A 25,881-nucleotide genomic window follows, 5' to 3' on the forward strand; every position below is an offset into this window, starting at 1 on the left:
TTTTTACATTTTTGGGGGGGGGGGGGGGAATTTCATATAAAAAAATTAAAAAAATATTGTTATTTTTTCAAAATAAACGCTCTTTTTTTGTTTATAGCGCATGATCAAAAAATCGCACAGGTGATAAAATACCACCAAAAGAAAGCTCTGTTTGTGGGAAAAAAAGGACGTAAATTTTGTTTGGGTACAGCGTCGCACGACCCCGCAATTGTCAGTTAAAGTCGCACAGCGCCGAATCGCAAAAAGTGGCCTGGATGTAAGACAGCAAAATCCTCCGGTGGTAAAATTGTTTTAAATCATTTGGAGATTGTTAAAGCTAAGTACACAGATGGAATTCATATATAGAAGCTGTTTAATTTGTCAAAGGATTTGTATTTCCATCCACACCTAAAAATTACACAGCAAAACCCTGAGTAGCACATACAGGTCCCCATAGGGAAGCCTATTGCAGTAAGGTGTGCATCCCAAGGCTCAAACACACCTGCTTGTGTGTGTGAGTGTATATGCATGCATATCTGTACTATATATATATATATATATATATATATATATATATATATATATATATATATATATATATATATATTTTTTTTTTTTTTTTTACACACACACTTTTATCATCAAATGTAAACAAACATTTTAAAATATATTAAATCATGGACAGTGTCAGTGTGGCAGAGGTGGGTGTCAGTGGGACAGTGAATGGTGTCAGCAGGGCAGTGGATGGTGTCAGTAGCGTATTATTATTATTTTTGTTTTTTATTATTATTATTTTTACAATTTAATTTTTTTAAATCATTTTCAACAATATTATTTTTTTTATAATTGTTTTAGGAGCCCTGTTAGGGGGCTTTGGTGAAATGTCAGGGGTCGAAACAGACCCCTGATGTCTCAGTTTTGAGAAAGGGAGTGAGGACAGAGATTCCTCTGTCCCTTCTCTGCAGCCTCAGCTGCACTGTATAGTGAATGAATGGGAAGTGTTCTGTGCTGAGCGATTTCCTGATCATTCACAAACTGAAGCATAGTAAACACAGAGGGAATGTGTGCCGTATGGGGTGATAAAGATGTGCCCGTGCACACCCTGTGAGTTGACAATAAATGGAGATGTAGCAAACTAATGAGCTTATTTTATTGATACTTTGCTATCAGCTCCTATCAGCATATTCCTTGCATTGCAGCACTTCTGATTGGCTCTTTTTTTTTTTTTTTTTTTGCTTTACCCTGCCCCTCTTAGTTCAAATACAGAGTCTTGCACTGCTTGGAAAAAATATATATATTTATTGAATACAGAGCTGCATTCATGTGTGCTTTTTATGTCTGCCTGGGCTTCATACCAGAGGAATGCTGCAGAAGTTTGCACTAAAACGCGTGACCAAATCAGTAATCAATGTTATTGTTATGACTGTTTATTTTATTTTTGTCCTTTTTCCATTTCTTGTAAATTTGTCCCTTTTTTCCTCTGTTAGATAGAAGGAATATTTTCCTATTTATAATTTGTAAACAGACCTGCTACCTGTAGCACCCTCCTAAGTAGGTGCTGAAGAGAGAGAGAGTATCGTTTTGAATCCTTTCTGCTTACCAGAGGGATTGCAGGTAAATCTATATTGTTCTCTGTCTACCAGAGAGCAGGATCTGTTAGTGAGGTCTATTCAATGTGCTCAGGTGCAGCACAGTCTGTCTGAAGAGTGTTTCACACTGATCCAATAGGGGGGCATATTTGACAGTGGGAGGAAACCTGACAAATGACTGCACAGGCATTTGGTACAGCCCTGGTGACTTGGCAGAGGAGAATGCCTTGGTGCGTGCTGGGATACTGTATAAAATCCAGGATCACATGTGCTTGAGGTCTTTCAGCTGGAGAGCGGAATCCCGGAGGGGGCAGCTGCCTCCTACTCTGTAGAAGTTGCCATGCAGCCTCAGGTGGTAAAAATGCAGCTCCATTGCACGTTTACTGCTCCCCCTGAAGTGTAATGAAGCATCTCACTGTCTTATGATCATTAGCATTACAAAAATAATCACAGGTAGCACAGTAGGCTTGTGCTCTATCATGGCTCTATGTCACATGGCTGCTTGCTGACTGTGTTAATTTATCATAGTTGCCAACATTTGAAAAAAATTTCCAGGGACATTTTGCAGCACAGCTATCAATTACTTACCACTCCGCCCACTCCGCATAATTAATCTCCACCTACTTATCATCAGATTATAGGGTCTACTCAATATAGAGAGAATTACAGGGAATTGAAAAGGGAATTTCAAACTTAAGGCCAAAGTAGCAGAGTTTGAATAATTCTCCCATTCAGCTGCACTACTTCTGCGTAGCATTTACGATTAATGGACGCTTCCAGGGACAATGTAAATTACCCGGGGCAGGCTCCTATTTGCCGGGACTGTCCCGGCAAAAACGGGACAGTTGGTAAGTATGACTTATGGCTGTACTGAGTGTTACAGACTGTAACCAAGCACAGCCATACCAAAGCCAGCACCTGTATGACATAGAGCCATGATAGAGCACCAGCTTACTCTGCTGCCTGTGATGATTTTTGTAATGCTAATGATAACCTGCTGTGCTGGAAGATACACAATAGGACACAGTGAGGATTCTATGCTCTAATATTCACTCACTGTGTCCACTGCAGCCACGATCTTCAGATGCTTCCTGTCAGCCTCCTCACATCTCAGCAAGTGAGAACTGGAGGTGGGTGCTGGGCGGGCAATCATAGTATCACTCCGCCGGCCAGGACTGCAGGGAGTAGCAGGGCAGCATGGTGTACATGCGCCCCGAAATTGAAAAAATAGTCCCTTCTCTGTGCGCACCTGGGCCCCTCTGTTGACCTGATGGGGCTCAGGAAAATGGTATAACCCCGCTCCATAAACAAGTAGGAGCGGGGTAGAAGTTTAGCAAGCCCAATTTTTTAAATTTTTTTATTTAATGCAGCAATAAACTGTAATGCTGCCCGGGCCCCACAGTGCTGCTGATAGGCCCGGTACAACAGGGCTGGTTGTACTGCCCTATTAGCGGCTCTGCCCCAGGGAGCTCTTAGTAACACTTGGGCATGGGAAACCCACGGTGTGAATGAGAACATGGTCAAAGCACTGAAACTGTGCCCCTAGGGAAAGGGAAATTTCCCTAGGCCAGGGAAATTTTTACTTCCAGACCTTAGGTCTAGTCAGTGCGCATTGCACAGTCACTATTTGTTTGATTTATTTTCTCCTTCATGTTTTTAATTTTTTTACTTTTGTGTGTGTTTTTTCACTGGATGGAGGGTGTGGGTCCTCCGGCCTACTCTAAAGTCTAGGGGGAGGATGTGTGGCCATTGGGTTCCTTCCTCCCCTGAACCGGCGGAGTCTGTCTTCGGGAGAGTAACTCAACCTAGTACTCGTTGGATGGCTTTGGCTGATCATGAGAAGAGGCGTCTGTCAGGCCTTTTGGCTAGGTGAACCATGTTCAAAAACTTGTCCCTCTCAGGAGCCCTGCGCTCTGGGGGTCCAGGGTAAGGTCCTACCCCTTCAGGGGTGGACAAAAAGCACACGTTTAAGTGCACCTTTTTGAATGTGTTTGCACATGCACCTTTTTTGTAAACGTATGGGTTTATTGTTTTTTTACGCACCACAGCAGATTTAAAAAAATACTGTAATAATAGAATAAAATTCTATAAACTCTAAAAACTTTAAAGTGTTAGTTCACCTTTACAGAACAAAAATATGTAAAGGTGAACTAACACCCTACACATCCTCCCATACCGGGTCGCCGCTCTGTGACTGAATGGACACAGGGAGCTGTGGCTCGGCTCCGGTGCTTGCTCTGGGGGCAATCAACAGGAGGGAAGGGCCAGGAGGAGCGACGAAGAGGGACCTGAGAAGAGGAGGATCCTGCTTTACGCCCAATGTGAGTTGTACAAACTGCTTACCAGAAATGACCACTAAACTACAGGTGGTCAAACGAGGCAGACAAACACTTCCATAGGGCAGTATACAAAAAACAATTTATTGGTAAAATGAATAATTGCACTTACGAAAAATCCAGATAAAATCGGCATAATATAGAATCCAAATGGAAAAAAAGTGGTTGCGGCGTCTGTCATATACCAGACTGGAGGCTGAGGTGATGAGAGGGCTCCCCTTGCGGCTGAGTGCAGAGTACCCCTGAATGTGGTGACAGAGGGTGCTATGCCCAAAGATGCATGGGTTGCCTGAAGATGAAGCTGCCTGATGATTCCAGATCTGAGGACTCCCAAGACCAGGGGAATGATCACAGTAGATGATTCTCCAGAGGTGCTGGCAGGTCTAGACAGACGGGTGAGGCAGGAAGCAAAGTCACAAGCCAGGCCGGGGGTCAAACACAGGAAGTAAGTCAGGAGCAGTGGCAGAAGCTTGGTTGAGATCAAGTCTGAGTCAAACACAGGATGTCAATCAGGAATAAGGCAGGAGCAGGTCTGTGGAGCAAGCCGGGTTTAGAGCCAAAGGAGAAGCCAGAGCAGGTCAGGGGCAAGCCGTGTTGGTAACGGGTAATCAAGCAGAAGCCAAAGCACAAGGCACAGGAACACAGCAATTTGTGAGAGCAACTGGTGTCCTTATATAGGCCAATGAATACTGGCAAATAGCACGCTTTGCGGTTCGCCGTAGCATACGTAGATTCGCCATTGCGTGCTGTGCGCTAATGCACATGTGTGAATTAGCACGGCCATATTGGACATTGGCATATTTGCCAGGTCTTCTTGGGATTCTTTCCTGACAGACTCACTCGTGCATTGACCAATGAGTCATCACGTGATTCATCCTTGATCGGTCGATGCACGAGTGAGCCCGGAGGGAAGCCTGTAGGGACACCGCAATACCTTTTTGTCCCTTTAGATTCTATATTATGCCGATTTTATCTGGATTTTTAGTAAGTGCAATTATTCATTTTATCAATAAATTGTTTTTTATATACTGCACTATGGAAGCGTTTTTCTACATTTATCTCTGAGTTCCGTTGGAGCAGTGTGAGCGGAAAGAGTCATAAATGGTTTGAGGGAGACCTTATTGGCTCGCTCCCTGTTTCACCATCTGTAGTTTAGTGGCCATTTACATCTGGTAAGCAGTTTGTATATTTCACATTGGGTGTGTAGCAGGATGTTCTCTGATTCCCTGTTTGGTTCAATAATCACTATTTTTCCTTCACTTGCTGTGTTTGTTACACGGGACACGGGGGAGGACTTTTTCTATTCATCTACCTCTATGGACATTTGCTCATAATTCTATTTTCTAATTGCATGATTTTATACTTATTGCTTCGGCAGTGCAATTTATGTTTATTCTTTTATTTTATGCTTGTGATGATCAATGGGATCATATGTTTGGAGTCTTTTTAGTAATTGACTTGGCATTCATCTTTTAGCGCTGCACTGTTTTATATGATTAGTTTGGAGTTTGTATTTTGATTTTGAGTGCTGGCAGCTTTTTTTTTTTTTTACTCAAGCGTGGTTTTTTTTCTTAATGTTTGTTATTTTTAACGTAAAAAAAAAAACGAGACTTTACAAAAATTTTAAGTGCATTTAGGCACGTTGTACATTTTTTACACAGAGACGCTCCTCTCCTGAACACGCTTGCTTGTTATTTTAGGACATGGCAAAATTAATACTGAATTAATAGTCTCGTAGCTAAATTATAAATAATGCTCTGGGCCATGAGGGTTATACAGTTACAAGAGTTGAAGTGGTTAAACATGGCTGCCATATCATCCCACAGTACCTCTGGACCAAATGTTATGTTGATATGGTAATTTTATTTAATTCTTCTATCTGTGCCCTTCTCAAAGTAGTCTCACTTCATTGCTTTTAAGACTTTAGTTCAAAGCCTGGTTCACCCTCTATTACCCTGTCAGTGAAAATGCCACTTGAGGCACCAGACAGTGGGTCGGCATGAGTAGTACAAGTCTGAAGAGTAGTTACATACACAGTGGGGTTGATTTACTAAAACTGGAGAGTGCAAAATCTGGTGCAGCTCTGCATAAAAACCGATCAGCTTCCAGGTTTGTCAAAGCTTAATTGAACAAGCTGAAGTTAGAAGATGATTGGCTACCATGCACAAGTGCACCAGATTGCGCACTCTCCAGTTTTAGTATATTAACCCCAGTACTTCTGTCAGGCTCAAGCCTGTGCATGTGCTTTGCTTCCAAAAATCAGGAAACAAAAAAGCCCATCATACTTTACAGTATGTGGGAAGTTCATTATAACATGTCATTTTGACATGCATTTGTTGCCTCTTACAGAACCGAAAAAAATAATTCTAATGCTCAAAACTGCATGTAAATAAAAATCCTTATCTGTACTTACCAAAGTCATTATTGAGGTCAATACAACTTTTTTTGGGCAGGTTAGGACTACGTTTTAGACTAATTTACACCAGCACAGTTACACACTCTATGGCAGTCTCGTGTTCTAATAACCATAACTTACCTTTGGAAGGAGTCAGCAAGCAAGGCAATAAGCAGGTTGATACAAAGAATGGCCGAGATTCCAAGGAATGTGCCACACAAGATATATGCCATGACAGGGTCAACTCCATACATGCCCGAAAAGGGATAGTCATCCACCAATGTGATGCGGAAGACGGTGAACAGCAGCTCAGGAACAGTAGTCATATTTTCCACTAGGCCTAGGCAAAAGAGATGCCATTACGTTATTAACTCATACAGCTACTGCTCACCTTTTAAAGTTTAAATATACACAAGAGTTATTGTTAAAACATCATAAGCAAATAAAAAAAAAACTTTTAATGTCTAGATTTTGTACCTAAACTGTTGAATTAAACAAGGAGAGAGGAGGTATCCAAGAGTAGAGCTAGTAGTAGTTAGTCACATTCAATTGGGCTTGTTCTGGAATATTGAGGGCATTGTATAGCTTCTCCAAGTTTTTAACACCATCTGTTTTCCACTTATAAGGCCATTTTAACAATACCACCCCTACTTGATGATTTGACAAGAATTCACATCTTTGGCTATGTCAAGGAATTAACACCTATACAGACTTCTTTTTTAGGCTCATTTTAAGTTCTTAAAACTTGTAGTTCTAATATGTATATGCTCCCTAGTATGTCCTTATCTAACCTCTCTTATAGTGGTCATACACATGATTCATAATCGGTAATAATCTCAAATGATGCAACATACATTACCTTGTTCTGCACTTTTGAAATTATCTAAAAAGTTTGCCAAAATACGATCCATCAGTTATAAATGTGAATCTTTAGAAAATCTATTTAATTTCTCTGAATTCTGATCAGCCCCCCAAAAACTTTGCAGGTTAGTTTGATTGTCAAAATTCTGTCACATACAATTCTTTGGCGGAACCAAAGTTGTTTGAGAGCTCAATAAATTGATCAAATGGTCGGTCTTTGCTTTGAGATTTTTATTCAATTTGTGCTTGTTTAGTTGCATTGAATGAATGTATGTACGAGCACCAAACAGGGTGGGCTTTTACGCCCACATGCTGCACATAAGTGTTCATGGACGGCACATAAGCCTCCATAGACTGTACACCCAGCATAGTAACAAAGCTGTCATAGACAGTTCTGGGTCTCCAGTGATGATCGAGAGCAGAAAGGATCATTTGACCACTGTGGTTGGCTATACGCTATCCAGCAATTCATCCACCCCCCTCTGGGGGAAAAAAGACCCACCTAAATAGATCCTGGGGCTGGACGGGAAAGGGTTAAGCTACAGTCCACTAGGAGAGCTGGCCCAGTGGTTTAAATCAAAAAATATATTAAAAAGTTGTGCCGAGCCCAAAAAATACTAATGTGCTAGTATCCCTTTATATTCTTTATGCATAGCAATTTTCAGAATCCGCATATCACATCAAACTATATATAACATAAACAAAACAAACAATGCATCAGTCCATAAAGTGTCCTTTGGTATGAATTTGCTTGCATATGCTCAATCTTTCATAAAAAACAGGCTTGTGTTCACATATCCAAACAACAGTTTCTTTAATTAGTGTTCACAACCATATGATCCAATCATCCACATACATTAGGGATATTCCCCTCAACCTATGTGCCCTCACCTGGGGGATAAGACCAGCCAATGGTTTATATGCGCTTTTGTCCCTCTCTGGGGATCAGTTTTACGTATGCTGCTTCACTCCTTTGGTGGCAATCTGGAGTTTAGAATCCTCCTTCTCTTACACTTATCTCCATACACCAAAGTCATAAAGAGAGAAAGCTACTTGAGCACACCCCCCCCCCCCCCCAAATAAAAAATAACTGTACACATTGCCACCTTTCTTGTACATAATGCCCCCGTTTAACACTACACTCTGCTACACCCCCTTCCTGCACACACTGCCCCTCTTTAACCCTATACCCCCCTTCATGTATACACTGCCCCCCTTTAACCCCACACACCCCTTTATATACAAAGTGCCCCCCCTCTCTAGAGGTGACATCCACCGGGATGAGGAGGTGACAGGAGAGGAATGTCTCACTGGCCACTAGGTGGTAGTGCGCCCTAGGCGGCCACCTAGTTTGCCTAGTGGTAGCACCAGCCCTGGACATAGTTCTTTATTTTTTACAACAACTGGTTTATTAAACACTAAATATAAAAAAACACTCACATTTTCCTGGTGCTTAGAGTGCACCAAACTGTAAAAAGCATTCAGTCCTCACAGTGCTGGTATAAGACAATCAGACAGTATTTCCATGGTATGCTCACAATGTGCGCCTCAGCGTGATGGCAGATTGGTCCCTTCTCTACGCCACAGGGTCACATGGCTTCCTTAATGTTTGTTATTTTTAACAAAAAAAAAATGAGACTTTACAAAAAATGTAAGTGCATTTAGGCACGTTGTGCGTTTTTTACACTAAGACGCTCCTCTCCTGAACACGCTTGTTTGTTATTTTAGGACATGGCAAAATTATTACTCAATTAATAGGCTCATAGGTGAGGGCACATAGGTTGAGGGGAATATCCCTAATGTATGTGGATGTGCGCCTCAGTGTGATGGCAGATTGGTCCCTTCCCAAAGCGTTACGCCACATGGTCACATGGCTTCCTCAGGGGGATATTACCCCTGGGGAAGCCACGTGACCCTGTGGCGTAATGCGTAGGGGAGGGACCAATCTGTCATCACACTGAGGCATGCATTGTGAGCATACCATGGAAATACTGTCTGATTGTCTTATACCCGCACTGTGAGGACTGAATGCTTTTTACAGTTTGGTGCACTCTAAGCACCAGGAAAATGTGAGGGTTTTTATATTTAGTGTTTACCAAACCAGTTGTTTTCAAAGATAAAGCGCTATGTCCAGCTTTCTCTCTTTATGATTTGGGCGTATGGAGATAAGTGTAAGAGAAGGAGGATTCTAAACTCAAGATTGCCACCAAAGGAGTGAAACAGCATAAAACAGATCCCCAGAGAGGGACAAAAGTGCATATAGACCATTGGTTGGTCTTATCTCCCAGGTGAGGACGCATCAGATGAGGGGATTATCACTAATGTATGTGGATGATTGGAGCACATAGTGGTGAACACTAATTAACCACTTAAGCCCCGGAAGATTTTACCCCCTTCCTGACCAGGGGGTATTTTGCGATTTGGCACTGCGTGATTTTAACGCGGTCGTGCGACGCTGTATCTAAACGAATTTGGCGTTCTTTTTTTTCCCACAAACAGAGCTTTCTTTTGGTGGTATTTGATCACCTGTGCGATTTTTTGATCATGCGCTATAAACAAAAAAAGAGCGTAAATTTTGCAAAAATAACAATATTTTTCACATTTTTTTATATGAAAAACCAATTTGTTTTATGCTACCTATGTTTGGTAAAAAAAAAATCGCAAAAAGCGTATTTTGATTGGTTTGCGCAAAAGTTATCGCGTTTACTAACAAAGGGAAAGATTTTTGCAGTTTTTGGTGTTTTTTTTAACGCGTAATGGCGGCGATCTGCGATTTTTTTTGCGGTACTGCAACATTGCGGCGGACAGATCGGACCCTTGACTGACATTTTTGACACTTTTGGGGTTACCAGTGACATTACTACAGAAATCAGTGCTATACATATGCACTGTTACTGTAAAAATACACTGGCAGTGAAGGGGTTAACTTTTTTTTAAAGGGAGGGGCTATGTGTGTCCCTAGGGGCGTGCTTTCTACTGTGATTGGCTGTGGCTTCAGATGTATGAACAGTGATCAACGATTCTACACAGTAGAACAGTATGATCATCCTTCATACACAGGGGAGAATGACAGGCAGCTTGTTTACACAAGCCGCCTGACTTTCTCCCTCTCCCCCGACGATCGCAGAGTGACCGGCGGACATCGGGTCCGCCGGTCACACGCGCGGGGGGGGGTGCGTGACCGCGCGGGAGCGGGAGCGCGCTCGCTCCCTAGACCCTCACAGGCTAGCGACGTAGACCTACGTCGCTTTGCCTGTGAGGGGCTGACTGCCGACGTAGATCGGCGTTAGGCAGTCGGCAAGTGGTTAAGGAAACAGTCGTTTGGATATGTGAACACAAACCTGTTTTTTATGAAAGGTTGAGCATATGCAAGAAAATTCATACCAAAAGACACTTTATGGACTGATGCATTGTTTGTTTTGTATATGGTTTGATATGATATGCGGATTCTGAAAATTGCCATGCAAACAGATTTAAAGGGATACTAGAACATTAGCATTTGGGAGCGCGGCACCACTTTTAATATAATTTTGCACATTGATACAAATTTAGAGAGTGTAAAGGTGTGAGCAATCCGCTTTGTAAGTTTTTAGTTTTGTAGTCTTATAGCACTCAATAGCACAACAAAGCAGCGTGCAAGTACACCCATTTTTAATTATAAATCAACAAATAACTCCTTTATTTATGAAATGCAAGGAGATATAACCAGTGAAGGTCAACGAGTTTCAGCCATTACCACCTTAATCATGACTAATGGCTGAAACGCGTTGACTTTAACTGGCTGATTTATACCGCTGTGACGGCTTCCTAGTAGACTGTATGTATGCGAGCCTTCAGAAACCCTTCAGTCTGAGCACCGGTTCCAGAGATTTACACTCTCTGCAGGTAGTGGCACAGCTTCTGTCTGTTCCTAAGAGCCGGTTCACATTGCAGCAACCCGACTTGCCGGGGCGACCTCGGAGAGACCTGCACGGACTTCATATCATTGAAGTCAATGCAGGTCACTCCAGGTCGCCCCAAAGAAGCTCAGGACCCTTTTTCTAAGTCGGAGCGACTTGTGTCGCTCCTATTAGAACGGTCCTGTGCTACTCTATGGCAGGCGACCCACAGCGACTTGTCAGGCGACCAGGTCGCCCCAGTGTGAACGGGGTCTAAAGGGTTAAGCTACCTCTAAATAAATGAATATAGAAAACAGAATACAAAAAAAAGGAAACAGAAAAAGAAGAAGCAAACCTCCAAACATGATCCAGAAGGCACAGGCGTAAGGGATATAAAATTCTCCATAGAGAAAGAGGAATTTGAGCACGTCCTTCACAATCTTTCCAAGCATCACAATGAATGGACCGAGAAGGCTGATTAAGATAAAAAAAATAAACATTACAACAAAAATGAATCAAGAAATGTATAATACATTCACTTGAATGATGCTCCACTTATATATGACCCCTGGTTAGTGGTTATATTTTGTTAGCCATGTGTCTGGATGCTCATATGCTCATTTATGAAGCATTAGAGGCCAATATTACATTCTGCTTATGTGCATTAAAGGTCATTTAATACTTGATGGGAAATTCACTTTAATGCTTTAGGTTTGTTGCCAAGGTGATAGTTCTTCTGGTTTCCAGAGCAGAAATTTGATGAGGGCAGAAGGGGCAGTTGTCCAGGGCACAGAGGAGGCAAGGAGTGCAATATCACACAAAGGACGAATGAAAATGGGTTTTAGGTCTGCCTGTGGCTCATAATTTAATGTGCACTTCTGCCCAAACTATGGACATTAAAATATTTTCATATTCCTAACATGCAGTAAACAAAAGCTTTAAAACAAGCCCACACTGACCCCTATAAACGCATGTACTGTGAAGAAAGTTATCTTCAAAATTCACAATTTAAATCACAGCTCCTCTCCCTCTATCCCCCTTGGTTTCCAGGGACGTATTGATAACAAAATGTAGTGGATATCAATTGAAGCCATCTATGTACTGCTTTATAAAGTGTTTTCATCAATTTCTCTCTAATTTAATTTTTTTGCTTTGACTGCTTAACACAAGGATAAGTCTGTGGTTGGAGCGGATTGAAAGCAACAAAATTGCAAACTGCTTTCAGCATTAAAAGGACAACAACTCAACAACTGCATGTAAAGGGGGGAGGGGTTAGTAGACAGGCTGTCCGTCACGTCCTTCATGTTTCCCTCTCTCATTGGATGCCAAGCAATGGTCACACGAAAGGCTCCCCCTCGGGGGTGGGTTCTTTGGGCTATGCCAGGCATTGAGTGGAGTCACTAACCCTTGCACATAGGGTAATACTTTGCCCAAAAGTGTGCTCAACAATGCCCGGAGGCCAGGCAGGAGCCGTGGTCATGTAAAAAGTCAAACATTAGGGTTATCTCCTAACTGAGAGATGAGCCACATGTATGAAGTACCCTAGATACAGAGTTCCTTCTTAAGCTTCCTCATCCTGTGTCCTACAGACTTGTACTGATATATGTGTTGCAGTCAGAGGGACAGGCTAAGCCTCTACCCACTCCACCAGCCAGTGTACCTTTGTTAATTCACTCCCAGTAACAGAATGGGGTCCCGCTGAGCACATAGCGCGGACTTTATACGTGCTCTAACTTCTCTTCCCGTACCTCGTAACCAGGCTATCGATCTCCGTAATGGGTTCCTGGAAGAGTCACAGTCATCTGGAGCACGAATGTTTTATGTCTGCACTGGAGCACCTTGCACCTTATTGATTGACCACTTATTTGGACACTGTTTTGGAATATGTTCTGATTGATTACATATTTTTTGGATATTCATTATATGCATATAGAATTTTTTTGGGGACACGTTGTGCACTTTGTCAACTTGTTATTCACAGTTCAGTTAACATGTTTTTATGCAAGCGCGGTGTTAATTTGGTCATATATATTAGCTAGATACACAGTAGGCTACCTGCCTACATGCAACCAAAACTTTTTTCGGGGGATTTTTCAATAGACTTTTTTAATTAATTCACTCCCAGTAACAGAATAGGGTCCCGCTGAGCAAATAGCGCGGACTTTATACGTGCTCTCACTTCTCTTCCCGTACCTCGTAACCAGGCCATGGATCTCCGTAATGCTAGTCTATTCCCAGTTAACTGTTGAGATGGACAGCTAGGGAGGGAGTCAAAGCACCAACCCCCTCGCACCCGAAGAACCCATAACCTATCAGGTGCTACGTCAAGAACAGCTTGCTATTTCTCCTTGCAGTCACCCATAAACCTCTGTTGCAATGGTGCTACACATATTGTGGTTAAGGACCCAAGTTCTTTCCAAATCCTTACATGCACCCCTTGAATAACTTCAGACTAGGCTCTGAGCAGTTGAATCAACCTTTACTGTGAACATGGCAAAACATATATAACGTGCAATAACATTGTGTTTCTAACTGAACGAAACTGTGGCTGCCCCAGGTTACCTGCATAGGTGAAGTCTCTTAGATGGAAGTCTATGGCAGTGCTCGAACCCTGTTCCAGGGTTCTTCCAGCGATTTGACTTTCCATAGTAGACCATAGGTTCCAGTAAGTCTTTAGCATATGCTCCCCACGCTTTTCACCAAGTGTTCCCCGAAGCTCCCCCTAAGATTCGGGCCTCTTCTCTTTTATAGAACAAGGGAGGCTGGACCCCAGCGAATACATTAGCTAGATACACAGTAGGCTACCTGCCTACATGCAACCAAAACTTTTTTCGGGGGATTTTTTGATATACTTCTCTGCCGCCGCTGCTGACTGCCGTCTGCTCTCCACATTTCCAGGGTGAGAGGGTGAGTGAGCCGGCAATCGGGGGGGGGGGGGGTACGGTGTGCATGGTGTGCGGGTATGGTGTGGTCCGTTTGCCGCCCCCCCCAGGCCATGGAGCACCAGCCACCACTGGTGCTGGCCACTATAGTCCATCATCGTTCTCCATTGAAGATCTTAATAAATATTAGCTGCACTCTGCTTATCTCCTCTTATTGTGTAAAGTTGTTGTGAAGGCAGAAGGATTTTTACTTTACTGCATTCTATGCAGTAAGGTAAAAAAAAAAAAAAAAAAAACTTCTAAATGCAGGTTCCTCAGCAGAACCCCTAAATACATACCTGAGCCCAATCTTGATCCAGGGATGTGCATGAGAGCAGAACGCCAGCAGGGGACCCGAGAAGAGAATTGGGGCTGCTCTGTGCAAAACCATTACACAGAGCAGGTAAGTATAACAATTAAAGAAAGCAAACCTTTAATATTACTTTATCCACTTGCCCTCCGGAAAATTTACCCCCTACATGACCAGGCCATTTTTTTGCTTTTTGGCACTGTGTTACTTTAACTAAATTAAAAAAAAAAAAAAATCATTATTTTTTATTTTCTGCTAAAAAAACATATCCAATATAAAAATTAAATGTATTCATAAATGTAGGCCAATTTGTATTCTGCTACATATTTTTGGTAGACAAAATCCTAATAAGTGTACATTGATTGGTTTACACAAATGTTATAGTGTCTACAAACTATGGTATATATACTGTATATTGGAATTTCCATTCATTTCTTTTTTTATACTAGTAATGGCAGCAATCAGCGACTACGATAGTATGGCAGTCAATCTACACTAACTGACATTTTGTGGGAACCAGTGATCAGTGATAAAAATATACACTGTGACTGTATGAATGACACTGGCTGGGAAGGGGTTAACATGTAGGGTGATGAAAGGGTTAAATATGTGCCTAACCAGTGTTTGTGTGTACTGCGTGCGGTGTTTTATACTGAGGGATGTGCTGAAAGAAAAACCGGTGCATCCCCGCTGACAGGACAAAGCTCTATGTTCTTTACATAGACAGAGCTCTGCCCTGTATTCCTCCTCGCAAATCAGCAGGTGTTGGCGGTCATCCATTGGCTGGCACCCGCTGATCAGCTTGTCCTGTGACTAGTTACAGTACAGCTGGGACGCCAACGGCGCGTGCGCCCGCTACCCAGGAGTGCTGGATCATGTACTAGGTACGTGATTCCTGCTGCACACCTTTATGGAGGACACAGCATGTGTTGTCTAAAGCCTGCCCATACTCCTACCATGTTTCCCCGAAAATAAGACCGGGTCTTGTATTAATTTTGGCTACAAAAAATGCATTGGGGCTTATTTTTGGGGGATGTCTTATTTGTCCCATATCTTCTCTCCCCCTCTCCCTCCCTGTCAGCTCAGGAGTCAGCATCTCTGTAATCCCCAAAATAAACTCTAGTTAAAGTCCTTCTAAAATCATTTAATCCACTCTGTAAATGGATTATATAATGTCCAGTGTGTGTCTTTATGCAACATTGTAGAAAATATCTTATTTACAGCGTCGCTGGGCGCTCACATGACCTGCTTGAGCTTTTTTTCCCCGCTCCGGGCACTGCCGAGGGAGATGCCGAGATCCCCACTAATGTCAGCCCTGCTCTGAGCACTGCAGAGGGAGGGGCTGCTGACGTCAGATGAGAGGAGGAGAGCTCTGGCGGGTCACATGAACGCCCAGCGGCGCTGTAAATAAGGTATTTTCTACAATCATGTTACATAAAGACACACACTGGACATTATATAATCCTTGTACAGGGTGGATTACATGATTTTACAAGGACTTTTAACTAGGGCTTATTTTCGGGGTAGGGTTTATATTGCAGACATCCTATAAAATGGAGATAGGTCTTATGTTCGGGGTTGGTCTTTTTTACGGGGGAAACAAGGTATTACTACTCAATGTGAGGTCTGCCATTCCATAATGGGTCCATAGGTGCAGGAACCTGTTTGCCAGGCCTCAGTGCCCCCTGGTGTTTCCAGGTTGAGTGTAGCACTTTATAGATGCTCCTCTTTACAATTGGCTCTTCTATCCAGTACAACATATACTGTATTACCTATAATGTTGGGCGGAAAGGCAGAAAAACCTGAGACTCTGTTTTTAAACCAAACATTGAATGTTCTTTGTTACACCAATGAACGACTACAGGGTTACCTCTTATACCCCTGATAAAGGAGCAATATAGTCTCTGAAACGCGTTGAATGGCGGATACCAGATTGTATCATCATTGTTTAAGTTGGTGTTTTTTCAGTTGTCCATATCATGTATATTTCATGTTTCTTGTCTTTTACTGATAATAACTATTTGTTTTTAACAATGTATCTGTTATGTGTTTGAAGTGCCTATAAAGTCCCACAACTGGGGAACCTCTATGTCTATACAGGTACGTGATCTGTCACAGAAGAGCCGCTCTGCCACTGTACTCATACATTAGGCAGTCTGCAAGCGGTTAATAGTCAATGAACTGACTGCATACAGCAATGTCTCCACCCAAGAACCAGCCCTCCTTAACGCGTTTCACCACTCCTGGCCTTACACAATCACCCTTATTTGAGATACTGAGCATGTGCAATAACTCAAAAACTATTACTGAGGGGTGGGATGGACAGTAATAATGACCCGGCAGAGGTTCCAACCCTTATCCATTTTACAAAAAAATGTGTTGTTGCATTCTGTGTTCCTCCTAGAGAGATTTACTATGACTTCTACTGGATGGAAGTCAGGGTAATTCCCACCAACAGATTGTAACAAAAACCTGACACAGGTTCTATAGCTTCCCTGTTATATAAAAACTAAACAAAGTCTTGCATAGTTGCACAGGCTTCTCTCATGTACTGAAATGACTAACTCTGATTTCACTGTGAGTTTCTAGCAGTGTGCACTAGAAGTTGCAGCATGTCAGCTACAGCCTGCCTCAGTTTTGGGATAGAGGATGTCCAGCATTATGAAGTCCCTTCCTTCCCAGCCTGACTTTCCCTGCCTCATCCTGTTTCATTCTTTGGACTTGGATTGATGCTGGGGCAAGGGCATCCAGCACTCACGGCAAAGATGCCAAACTGCCCCCCCCCCCCATTCATGATGTGCAAGCTTACAGGATCCTACACCCAGCAGTCACACACTTGGTAAAATCACTGCCACTGGCACTACTCCTGTCAGCCTTGCAACAGAAGAAAGGCACCCCCCTCCCTACAGTAAACCATTGCGCTCAGGGCAACCACCCCTCCCGCCACAACCTTGCTCCGGCCCTGATTGGACTTCACTGATTTGAATCATGGAGACTCAGCTTCATATGTGGTCTTTATCTAGAGCAGTCTGATTGCAAATACAGCCTACCTAGGAACTCCCTATTCTTCGGACTGACATCCACCATTCAAGGCATATTTTAAATTTCTCAAGATTCAGCCTACCGCATGCATTGTGAGGGCTCATGAGAGCAGTACTGTAACAGGGGGCTCCGATGGTATAAGGAAGCTATGCACAGCCTTTCCCACCAGCCTTGATCTGCCTCCATTGCATAGAAAAGCAATGAAACCCAGTGATAACATCATTGGGTCTAAAATATTAATACATTTCGGAAAGTGGGAAAATAGTGTTGAACCTGTTGAGTTATCCAACTGGTATTGCTATCTTAAGGTATTGATGTTGATGTAAATATTCTTATTCCTGGGCTGGAAGCTTCTACACCCCAGAGGCTCTCCATGGTCTCCTCGGTTTGTAGAGTAGCGTAACAAAATGTGAAAAATTGAAGCTGCTAAGATATCCAGATACATCTTTATTCCAATAAAAGTCTGGACGGTAATCCAAAAAGAGTGGCCAACACATTTCTGGGATCTAAGAGCACTCCCTTTATCAGGGTTTGATTGACAACAATCTGAATAGACTAAATATTTAACTGAACCTTTAATGGGTTTTTTCCAATGTGAATTAGCTGCCAAACCAGCTGCTGACAAGGTCTGTGCTTGGAAGTCTCGCTGGAAAAATCCCATTAAAGGTCCAGTTCACTTCTATGGCGCTTTTCCACTGCATGGAACCGTACCGGTTCGGCACGCTTTTGTGCTTTTCCACTGCTGGTACCGCATGGTTTAGGGTCGGAACGGTTCGGTACGGTACGGTATAGGTTTGCTTTTCCACTGCATGGAACCGAACGGTACGGCTCTGAAAAAACAGTACCTACTCGATTGTGGTTCCAACAGGTACCAAACTGGTACCATATCCCACAATCCTTTGCATGCAGTCACTACTAGCCACTGATTGGTCAGAGAACCCCACCCACCCTGTTGTTATCCCACCCACTTAACTTTAGTACTACTTTAGTGGAAAAGCAAACCTATACCGTACCGAACCGTTCCGACACTATACCATGCGGTACTAGCAGTGGAAAAGCAAACCGGGCCAAGCAGGGCCGAGTAGAGCCGAGTCGGTACTTGCAGTGGAAAAGTGCCATTAGTCTATTCATATTGTTGTTAATTAAGCCCTGATGAAGGGGGCGCTCTTGGACCCAAAACGCTTTGGCTACTTTTTGAATAGTCATCCTGACTTTTATTGGAGTAAAGTTGGATCTGGATCTCTTAGCAGTCGTGTGGTGCTTCAAATTTGATTTTTAAAATTATACTAACGCCATTAGCATGTTGGTGAGGGGGAGTGAGGAACCAGGGGAAGCAGATGTAGCGCCCTTCTAGTTAGGTTGCTAGGTAAATTTAGTTTTTGGCTTTTGCTGTAATCACAGGAGCAGTGATTGTTTGGTATGATCTGTTCAGAATTTCACAGGCTGAGAGTTTATTTGCCTCTAGAAAAAGTTTCTAAAGTTTAGGACAGGAGAAATCAAATGGTCAGTCTGAATATTCAGCAGGGCTTAGCCAATCCCCGGGGAGGTGGGCCCAGATGGAGCTAGGTTGCTGTAAATAGTCAGGAGTTTGTCTTTTTTCCCCTGTAGGGATGGGTCTGTGAGTAGAAAGGAGAGGGACTGCATGCCCCTGGTGCTCTTCATCTGGAAGCTAGACTACTTTATGAGAGGCTGCACCTATGAATTGTCTGTGTACCAGGATCCTGTGAGTAAAGCCCCTACTTGTGTTCGTATTACTTCATAGTCCCCAATCGTGAACCGTGAACTGTTTCCAGTCTACCTATACTAGTGCTACAGCTGCTTGGCAAGAAGTGTCCTCTGTCCCCTCCCAAGTTTCTACAAGCAAATAAACTTCCAAAAGACAACCCCTAGTCCAATGGTCCCCAACCTTCTTGGCACCAGGGACTGGGGGGGAGGGGGGGGGGTTGCTGCCTGTCACTTAGGGGGTCATGTAAGGGGTGCAAAACACAAGAAAAAATGCGCAACTGTTCAGAACACGACAATAATCCAAACACTTTTCATGGGATGACAGGAATGTGTGTAAAGATACACCAAAACATAGTCCAGTATATCATATTCCATACATCTAAGGGCGGCCATCCATGTGGACCAGAGGTGGAGTCCCAAAAAATAGCAAGAGGTCTGTATCGGCAGACACGTCCTCGCTTTGAAGAAAGAGCGAAAGCTGCATTCGTCACCGCAGCCAGCAAGCTCAAAAACCCGTCGCAACGTCATCCTCTCAGCACGGCTCCCTGCGCCTCTCCGCCAGCCAGTGTCAAGTTGGGTTTGCTGTTGCACCGTAAAGCCGGCTGATTCCACCACGGTGACAGACCCCCCCCTGACAGCGCCTGCATCTCCAGGAGGAACTTGGATGACTCACCCAGGACATCTTGTATACAGGCATTTAACCTTTTATTTCTTGTGAGTTGTTTGCCACTTGCTTTTAATAAATCACTTAACATATTACACTTTGAGGTGCCTCCTGTCCTTCTATTAATGTTAGGGGTGCAGCCTGCCACCCATTCTGGCTCGCCTCCCTTTCTCCTTCTTTGTGACTACTGAGAGGGAAGGGAGTAGTGATGCTGGAGGAAGGGGAGCGGGCACCCTCTGGTAATCAGAGGGTTACGGGGCAGGGGAGCGGGCACCCTCTGGTAATCAGAGGGTTACGGGGAAGGGGAAAGGGAGCGGGTACCATCTGGTAATCAGAGGGCTACGGGCAAGGGGAGCGGGCACCCTCTGGTAATCAAAGGGTTACTGTGCAGGTTGTGTTGGCTCGCTCTGCGTGCCGCCAGCCCCCATCACATGGCCCGGCTCCCAGTAGGCCACAGACTGGCACTAGTCTGCGGCCCGGTTTGGGGACCCCTGCCCTAGACTGATTAATGCGCAGTAGTGAATGGCGTTCGGCTGCTGTGTGCCTGGCTGCCTCTGCACTGTTTGGGAAAGACCCTGTCACATCTAAAGCGGCTTTTTCGGGGGTAGCACTACATGAAATACATTCAGAATAAACTTCAGTCATAAAAACATGATGAATGTCCCATTATCTAGTGAACCACACAGCTGTATGCAGATGTCTTCATAATTTACAGTGATGAAAAGAGCTTTTGTGTTCCCAACACATTTTTTTTTTTTTTTTCTTAATGAGGGAAGGAAATTTTAGAACATATTTGATCGACTCAATACTTTTAACAGCTTCTATTTTTTCACAGATGCAAATTTGATCACAATTTTGATTGGCTGTAAATCTTTTGCTGTTTGGAACACCTGCTGAACTGAAGACGGATTGCCATGTTTTGGAAGTTTGTATGGAGAACCTGATCTTGGGCAGAACGAGGCCATCAATCATGGAGTGAAGGACCTTTTAGAGAACATGGTGGCTGTCACGAAAGCCGGCAGAGGAATGAGGGCCGGGTATCCAGGATACCAGCAGGAAAAATGTAGCCTGGTGGAAGCCTAAGGAGGTCCAGTTACCAGGCAGTAGAATGACAAATATTTCCAACTTGCTGGCATTGCTCCTGCATCATCAAAGCCTTCAGACAGGATAGGAATCCTTTGAATGTTAATAGTGAAAAAGCTTCCCGCTCACCAACAAGGGACAACATGTGTGTTGCCATGGAATAAAGTTGTGCATGTTTTGAATAATTCAAATGCTCTTGCAAGTCTTATATTTTTAAATTGTGTGTACAGGAGGGAAACCAATGGTGTGGCATTCAATAATCACTTTATTGCTGGAAGAGGTCACTACACAAGCATAGGGAATGTATGTATTATTTATTGGGGGGAGGTGGAGCATACATATATAAAAATGTACACGTTGGAAAATAATTAGTGGTGGAGTTGGGGCTTGTTTATGCTTGCGTTGGCCCCCTGAAGAGCTATCCGCAGTTATTCACTTTACAGAGAGCGTTTGACAGGTGGTGAGGAGGCATTTCGTGACCTCCTCACCACCTCTTTTAACTCCTAAAGGCCTGCACCACCATGCTAAACTGCATGAATCGCACATGATTGTGGCATGGCCAAATTCGATTGAATAGGTTGCATTCGGCAGGCAGTGTTGCCTGCCAAACGCGACGGCAAGGATCATTATTGCCATGCTGTAATGCAATAGCAGGTGTATACCAAAGAACTGTGTAAACTTCAGGTTCCGCTCCAAGCTGTTACCTTGTAATTCTCTGGTGACTTACATTGATTAAGGGTGCTGACATTAAAAGAGTGGCTCCTGGCTCTATTTACACACATAGGAAGAAGGGTCTAAAATCCTGCACTCCAGAAAAACAGTCCTAGTATAGAAAGGAAATGAAGGGGCTTCAGTCCACCACCATCCACACCCCGGCATGTTTCGCCCTGACCCTATGACTAAGCCATGTGTGAGGGGCGAAACGCATCGGGGCATGGCTTGGGAGTAGTTGGGCTGAAACCGCTTTCATTTCCTTCTATACTAGAGATGTTTTATGGAGTGCAGCGTTTTATCCTCTTCTTCCTAAATAGGTGAATACCACAATACAGGTGCCTTTGCAACTTAGGGGGACACGTGGGGTGGTAAAAAAGTAGCTTAACCGTGTGTTTTTTTTTTTCAGCCCCCTTAACTCCAAGTGTAAACTAAGTCCTGAAAACATATGTGTTTGGCGGGTGGTAATGTTCTGCAAATGCGACAGCCGGGATAATTTTCACAGTGCCCATATGGAAAATATCATATCTGTATTATGTGTATATTAATGTATGGCTGCCTTTGCAGCTTAAGGGGAGTGGTTGAGGGGACAGTAATAATGCGGCTCAACCTTGTGTTTTTCTGCAACCCCCCTCTCAACCGCAAGTCTAAACTAAATCTTACTGCCAAACACAACCATATTGCAATGGGGCACTTGTAGGCTATGCGCCCATTTGCATCACTGGGTTGCATACAGCGAGCAGTACTGCCTGCCGAACATAACAGCACAGATAATTTCTCCTGTGATGCAATGCAAAGCATTGCGCCTGCAGCATGTGCATACCACTGTCTGGCTGTCTTTGCAGCTTAGGGGGAGCAGTTGGGGGGGGGGGGGGTAGTAAAAACACAGCTTTTGTTTTTTACTAACCCAATTGCAAGTGTAAACTAAGCCTTACTGCCATACACAACTGTATTTGCAACAAGGCACTTGTAAGATTTGCTTCAATCGCTTGAATGGGTTGCGATCGGCAGGCAGTACTGCCAACAGAACCATCCGGTGGGGATCATTTTTGCAGTTTTCAGGAAGGCAGCACCTCCCACCAGTTGTGATCTCATAGCATTGCATAGGGAAGCACAGAGACTAGGGATGCACGATATATCAGTCGCTGAAAATTATCGACCGAAAATAGGGTTATTGGCAAAAAAAAAACAGAGGAGCCCATAATGGCATACTGCGCTTCACAGGCTTCAACGCAAAGTCGCGTCCCATAAACTTCAGTGCAAAAACACCCCCTAGTGACTTCAATGCAAGATCACGTTCCAAGGACTTCAATGCAAAATCGCACGCTTTTGACTTCAAGGAAAAAATCGCATTCCCTTAGACTTCAATGCAAAATTGCGTCCCATAGACTTTATTGCAAAAACACAGCCTAGTGACTTAAATGCAAGATCACATCCCAAAGACTTCAATGCAAAATCGCGTCCTTTTGACTTCAAGGAAAAATTGCGTCCCCATAGACTTAAATGCAAAATTGCATCCCACAGACTTTATTGCAAAAATGCAGCCTAGTGACTTCAATGCAAAATCACGTCCCATTGACTTCAATGTAAAATCACGTCCCATTAACTTAAAGTGGAGTTCCACCCAAAAGTGGAACTTCCGCTTATATGCTTCCTCCCCTCCTCTGGTGTCACATTTGGCAACTTTTCAGGGGGGAGGGGGGAACGGGTACCTGTTTTTGACAGTGACCTTTCCCTACTTCCGGGAGATAGCGCCGCGGCGCAGTCCCTTGGAAGTTCAACCCCCTCCTTCTTCCTCCGCCACCGAGCAAATTAGTAGGGAACCAGCTGTGAAGCCGAAAGGCTTCACTGCTGGGTTCCCTTACCCTGAATGGCGGGGGGCAGCACCCAAGAGCCAATATGAATATCAGCTTTGGGTGCCGACTTTGCGGGAACCCTGGGCAGGTAAGTTTTAATATTTAAAAGTTAGCAGCTACAGTATTTGTAGCTGCTGACTTTAAATTTTTTTTCCTGAGGGGCGGAACTCCTCTTTAACCACTTTACCACCGGAGGATTTTGCTGTCTTACGTCCAGGCCACTTTTTGCGATTCAGCGCTGTGCGACTTTAACTGACAATTGCGCGGTCGTGCGACGCCATACCCAAACAAAATTTACGTCCTTTTTTTCCCACAAACAGAGCTTTCTTTTGGTGGTATTTGATCACCTGTGCGCTTTTTACTTTTTGTGCTATAAACAAAAAAAGAGCGTTTATTTTGAAAAAATAACAATATTTTTAACATTTTTTTATATGAAATTCCCCCAAAATTCAAAAAAATGTAAAAATCTAATTTTTTTAAAATTTTTGGCCAATTTGTTTTCTGCTACCTATGTTTGGTAAAAAAAATCATGATAAGCGTATTTTGATTGGTTTGCGCAAAAGTTATTGCGTTTACTAACTACGGGAAAGATTTCTGTCATTTTTGGTGTTTTTTTTTTTAACGCGTAATGGCGGCGATCTGCGATTTTTTTTGCGGGACTGCGACATTGCGGCGGACAGATCGGACCCTTGACTGACATTTTTGACACTTTTGGGGGTACCAGTGACATAGCTATACATATGCACTGTTACTGTAAAAATGACACTGGCAGTGAAGGGGTTAATTTTATTGGAGAGGGAGGGGTTAATGTATGCCTGGTGCTTACTGACGTGTGGGGGGGGGGGTGACTGAGTGACAGAAGGACAGATCGGATGTTCAGCTATGCTGAACACTCCGACATATCAGTCCCTGTCACTTAGGTGATCCGCCCGTTCTTTTTACACAGGCGGGCAGATCTCCTCACTCGATTTCCCGACGATCGGGGCAGAGCAGCGGCGATCGCCACCGCTCCTCCCCTGGCCCGACTCCCGCTGTGAATGAAAACAGTGGTAGCGTGCCTCCGGCGGTGCGCGAGCGCCGCCTACAGGGGGAGGAGTCCAGCGACGTAGGTCTACGTCGCTGGACGATAACGAACCACTTTGCCGCAGTACGCTCAATGTGAGCGGTCGGCAAGTGGTTAAATGCAAAATCGTATCCTATTGACTTCAATGCAAAAACGCCCCCTAGTGACTTCAATTTAAAAAAAACGGCAGCCACAATAATTCAATTAAAATTTTTTTTTTTTTAAAAACTGTCCGTTTCGGTTTTCGACCAAGTGCATCCAGAATTTTCGGTTTTGGTTTCAGCACCCGAGTTTTCATTTCGGTGCACCACTAACCGACGCAGTGATGATGTCACTGGTTCTAAAATAAGGGATGTAATGAAATTTAAAAATGTTATTGGCATGTTGATGAGGGGGGATGTACCAAGGAAGGCAAAATGTGAGCAGATTAAACTCCAGTTTAAAAAAAGGTTTTGGATTTAGATACACCTTGACTTGGCCTGCCAATAGTAAATGACACCAGGCTGCTATGTTATGACTGCTTTATTTAATAAGCATGTAGTTTAGAAGTAAATTGTGTGACAATGTTATAATGAAGGGGGGGTGAGAAGGTTGGGTCACAAAGAGGAATTGTTGTTGGCTGTGTATACACTTCATTGCCGCAGGTAGAGTTCATGGAAACCTCAGAGGTTACATTTTCTCTGAACACTTGAGATAATTCATACCTGGGACTGGTAATTATGAAAGATTACAGCAGCTCTGCCACCTGAATTAGAATGGCAGCAAAACAATTAGAATGATGTAATATTATTCTGCGAGTGCACAGATGCCTAATAAACACCATGCACCCAGGAAACTTAAAGCAGTAATAAAATCAAAAGCATAGATTGATTATTTTGTTGTGATGGCTGCATTAGTTTTCCCTTTCTGAGACTGGAAGTCCCTGTATTTTATTGCCTGACCGCTGCCACGCTACTTTGGGCTATCTACATGCTATTTTATTACAGATTAAATGTGAGTGTACTACTTTTTTATGCTATAATTAAATGTTTTAAACGATACAACACTATGAAGTGCTTCCTTTCATTTGTGGTTTGAGTCTCATACCCCACCCAGGATATTCACCCTTGATGCTTGAAGCTGGTTTTCTAAAGGATTAAAAGAGCTCGCCTTAAAGGGACAATCAATGGACCTCTATTGGAGACTCTGCTACCTACCTATTGGTACAAACGTTCATTAAGAGTGTTTTGGAGGTGAGCGGCCATTTCACTCATTTATGGATTTATGCTCACCACCACAGTGCTACTAGTTTCCGGCACCATAGGAGTTTCCCGCACAACCGGTAATATCTCTTCACCAGCACTTTTTCTTATGAACTTATTTTCTTGATGAACTTATGAACATTTATTACGTTTTTTTATCTCCATTCATCTTTACCCTTTTTATATGTTTTGCTTTTTTTTTTACCATTTTTTATCCAAAAATATTT

At 43.4% G+C, this 25,881-nt stretch overlaps 1 protein-coding gene across 1 annotated transcript in view; it reads right to left on the reverse strand.

Annotated features, from left to right (window-relative positions):
- Positions 1-25,881, reverse strand: part of LOC309555380 (uncharacterized protein) — a 274,470-nt gene that overhangs the window by 95,806 nt on the left and 152,783 nt on the right. Inside the window, exons 15-16 of the mRNA XM_082257368.1 lie at positions 11,394-11,512; positions 6,441-6,639 (exon numbers count right to left, since the gene is read on the reverse strand). Coding sequence (XP_082113494.1) covers positions 6,441-6,639; positions 11,394-11,512 — 318 coding nt within the window. The remainder of the gene's footprint in view (positions 1-6,440; positions 6,640-11,393; positions 11,513-25,881) is intronic.

This window comes from Pelophylax lessonae (assembly GCF_965119305.1).
Source record: "Pelophylax lessonae genome assembly, chromosome: 5".
Taxonomy (NCBI): Eukaryota; Metazoa; Chordata; class Amphibia; order Anura; family Ranidae; genus Pelophylax; species Pelophylax lessonae.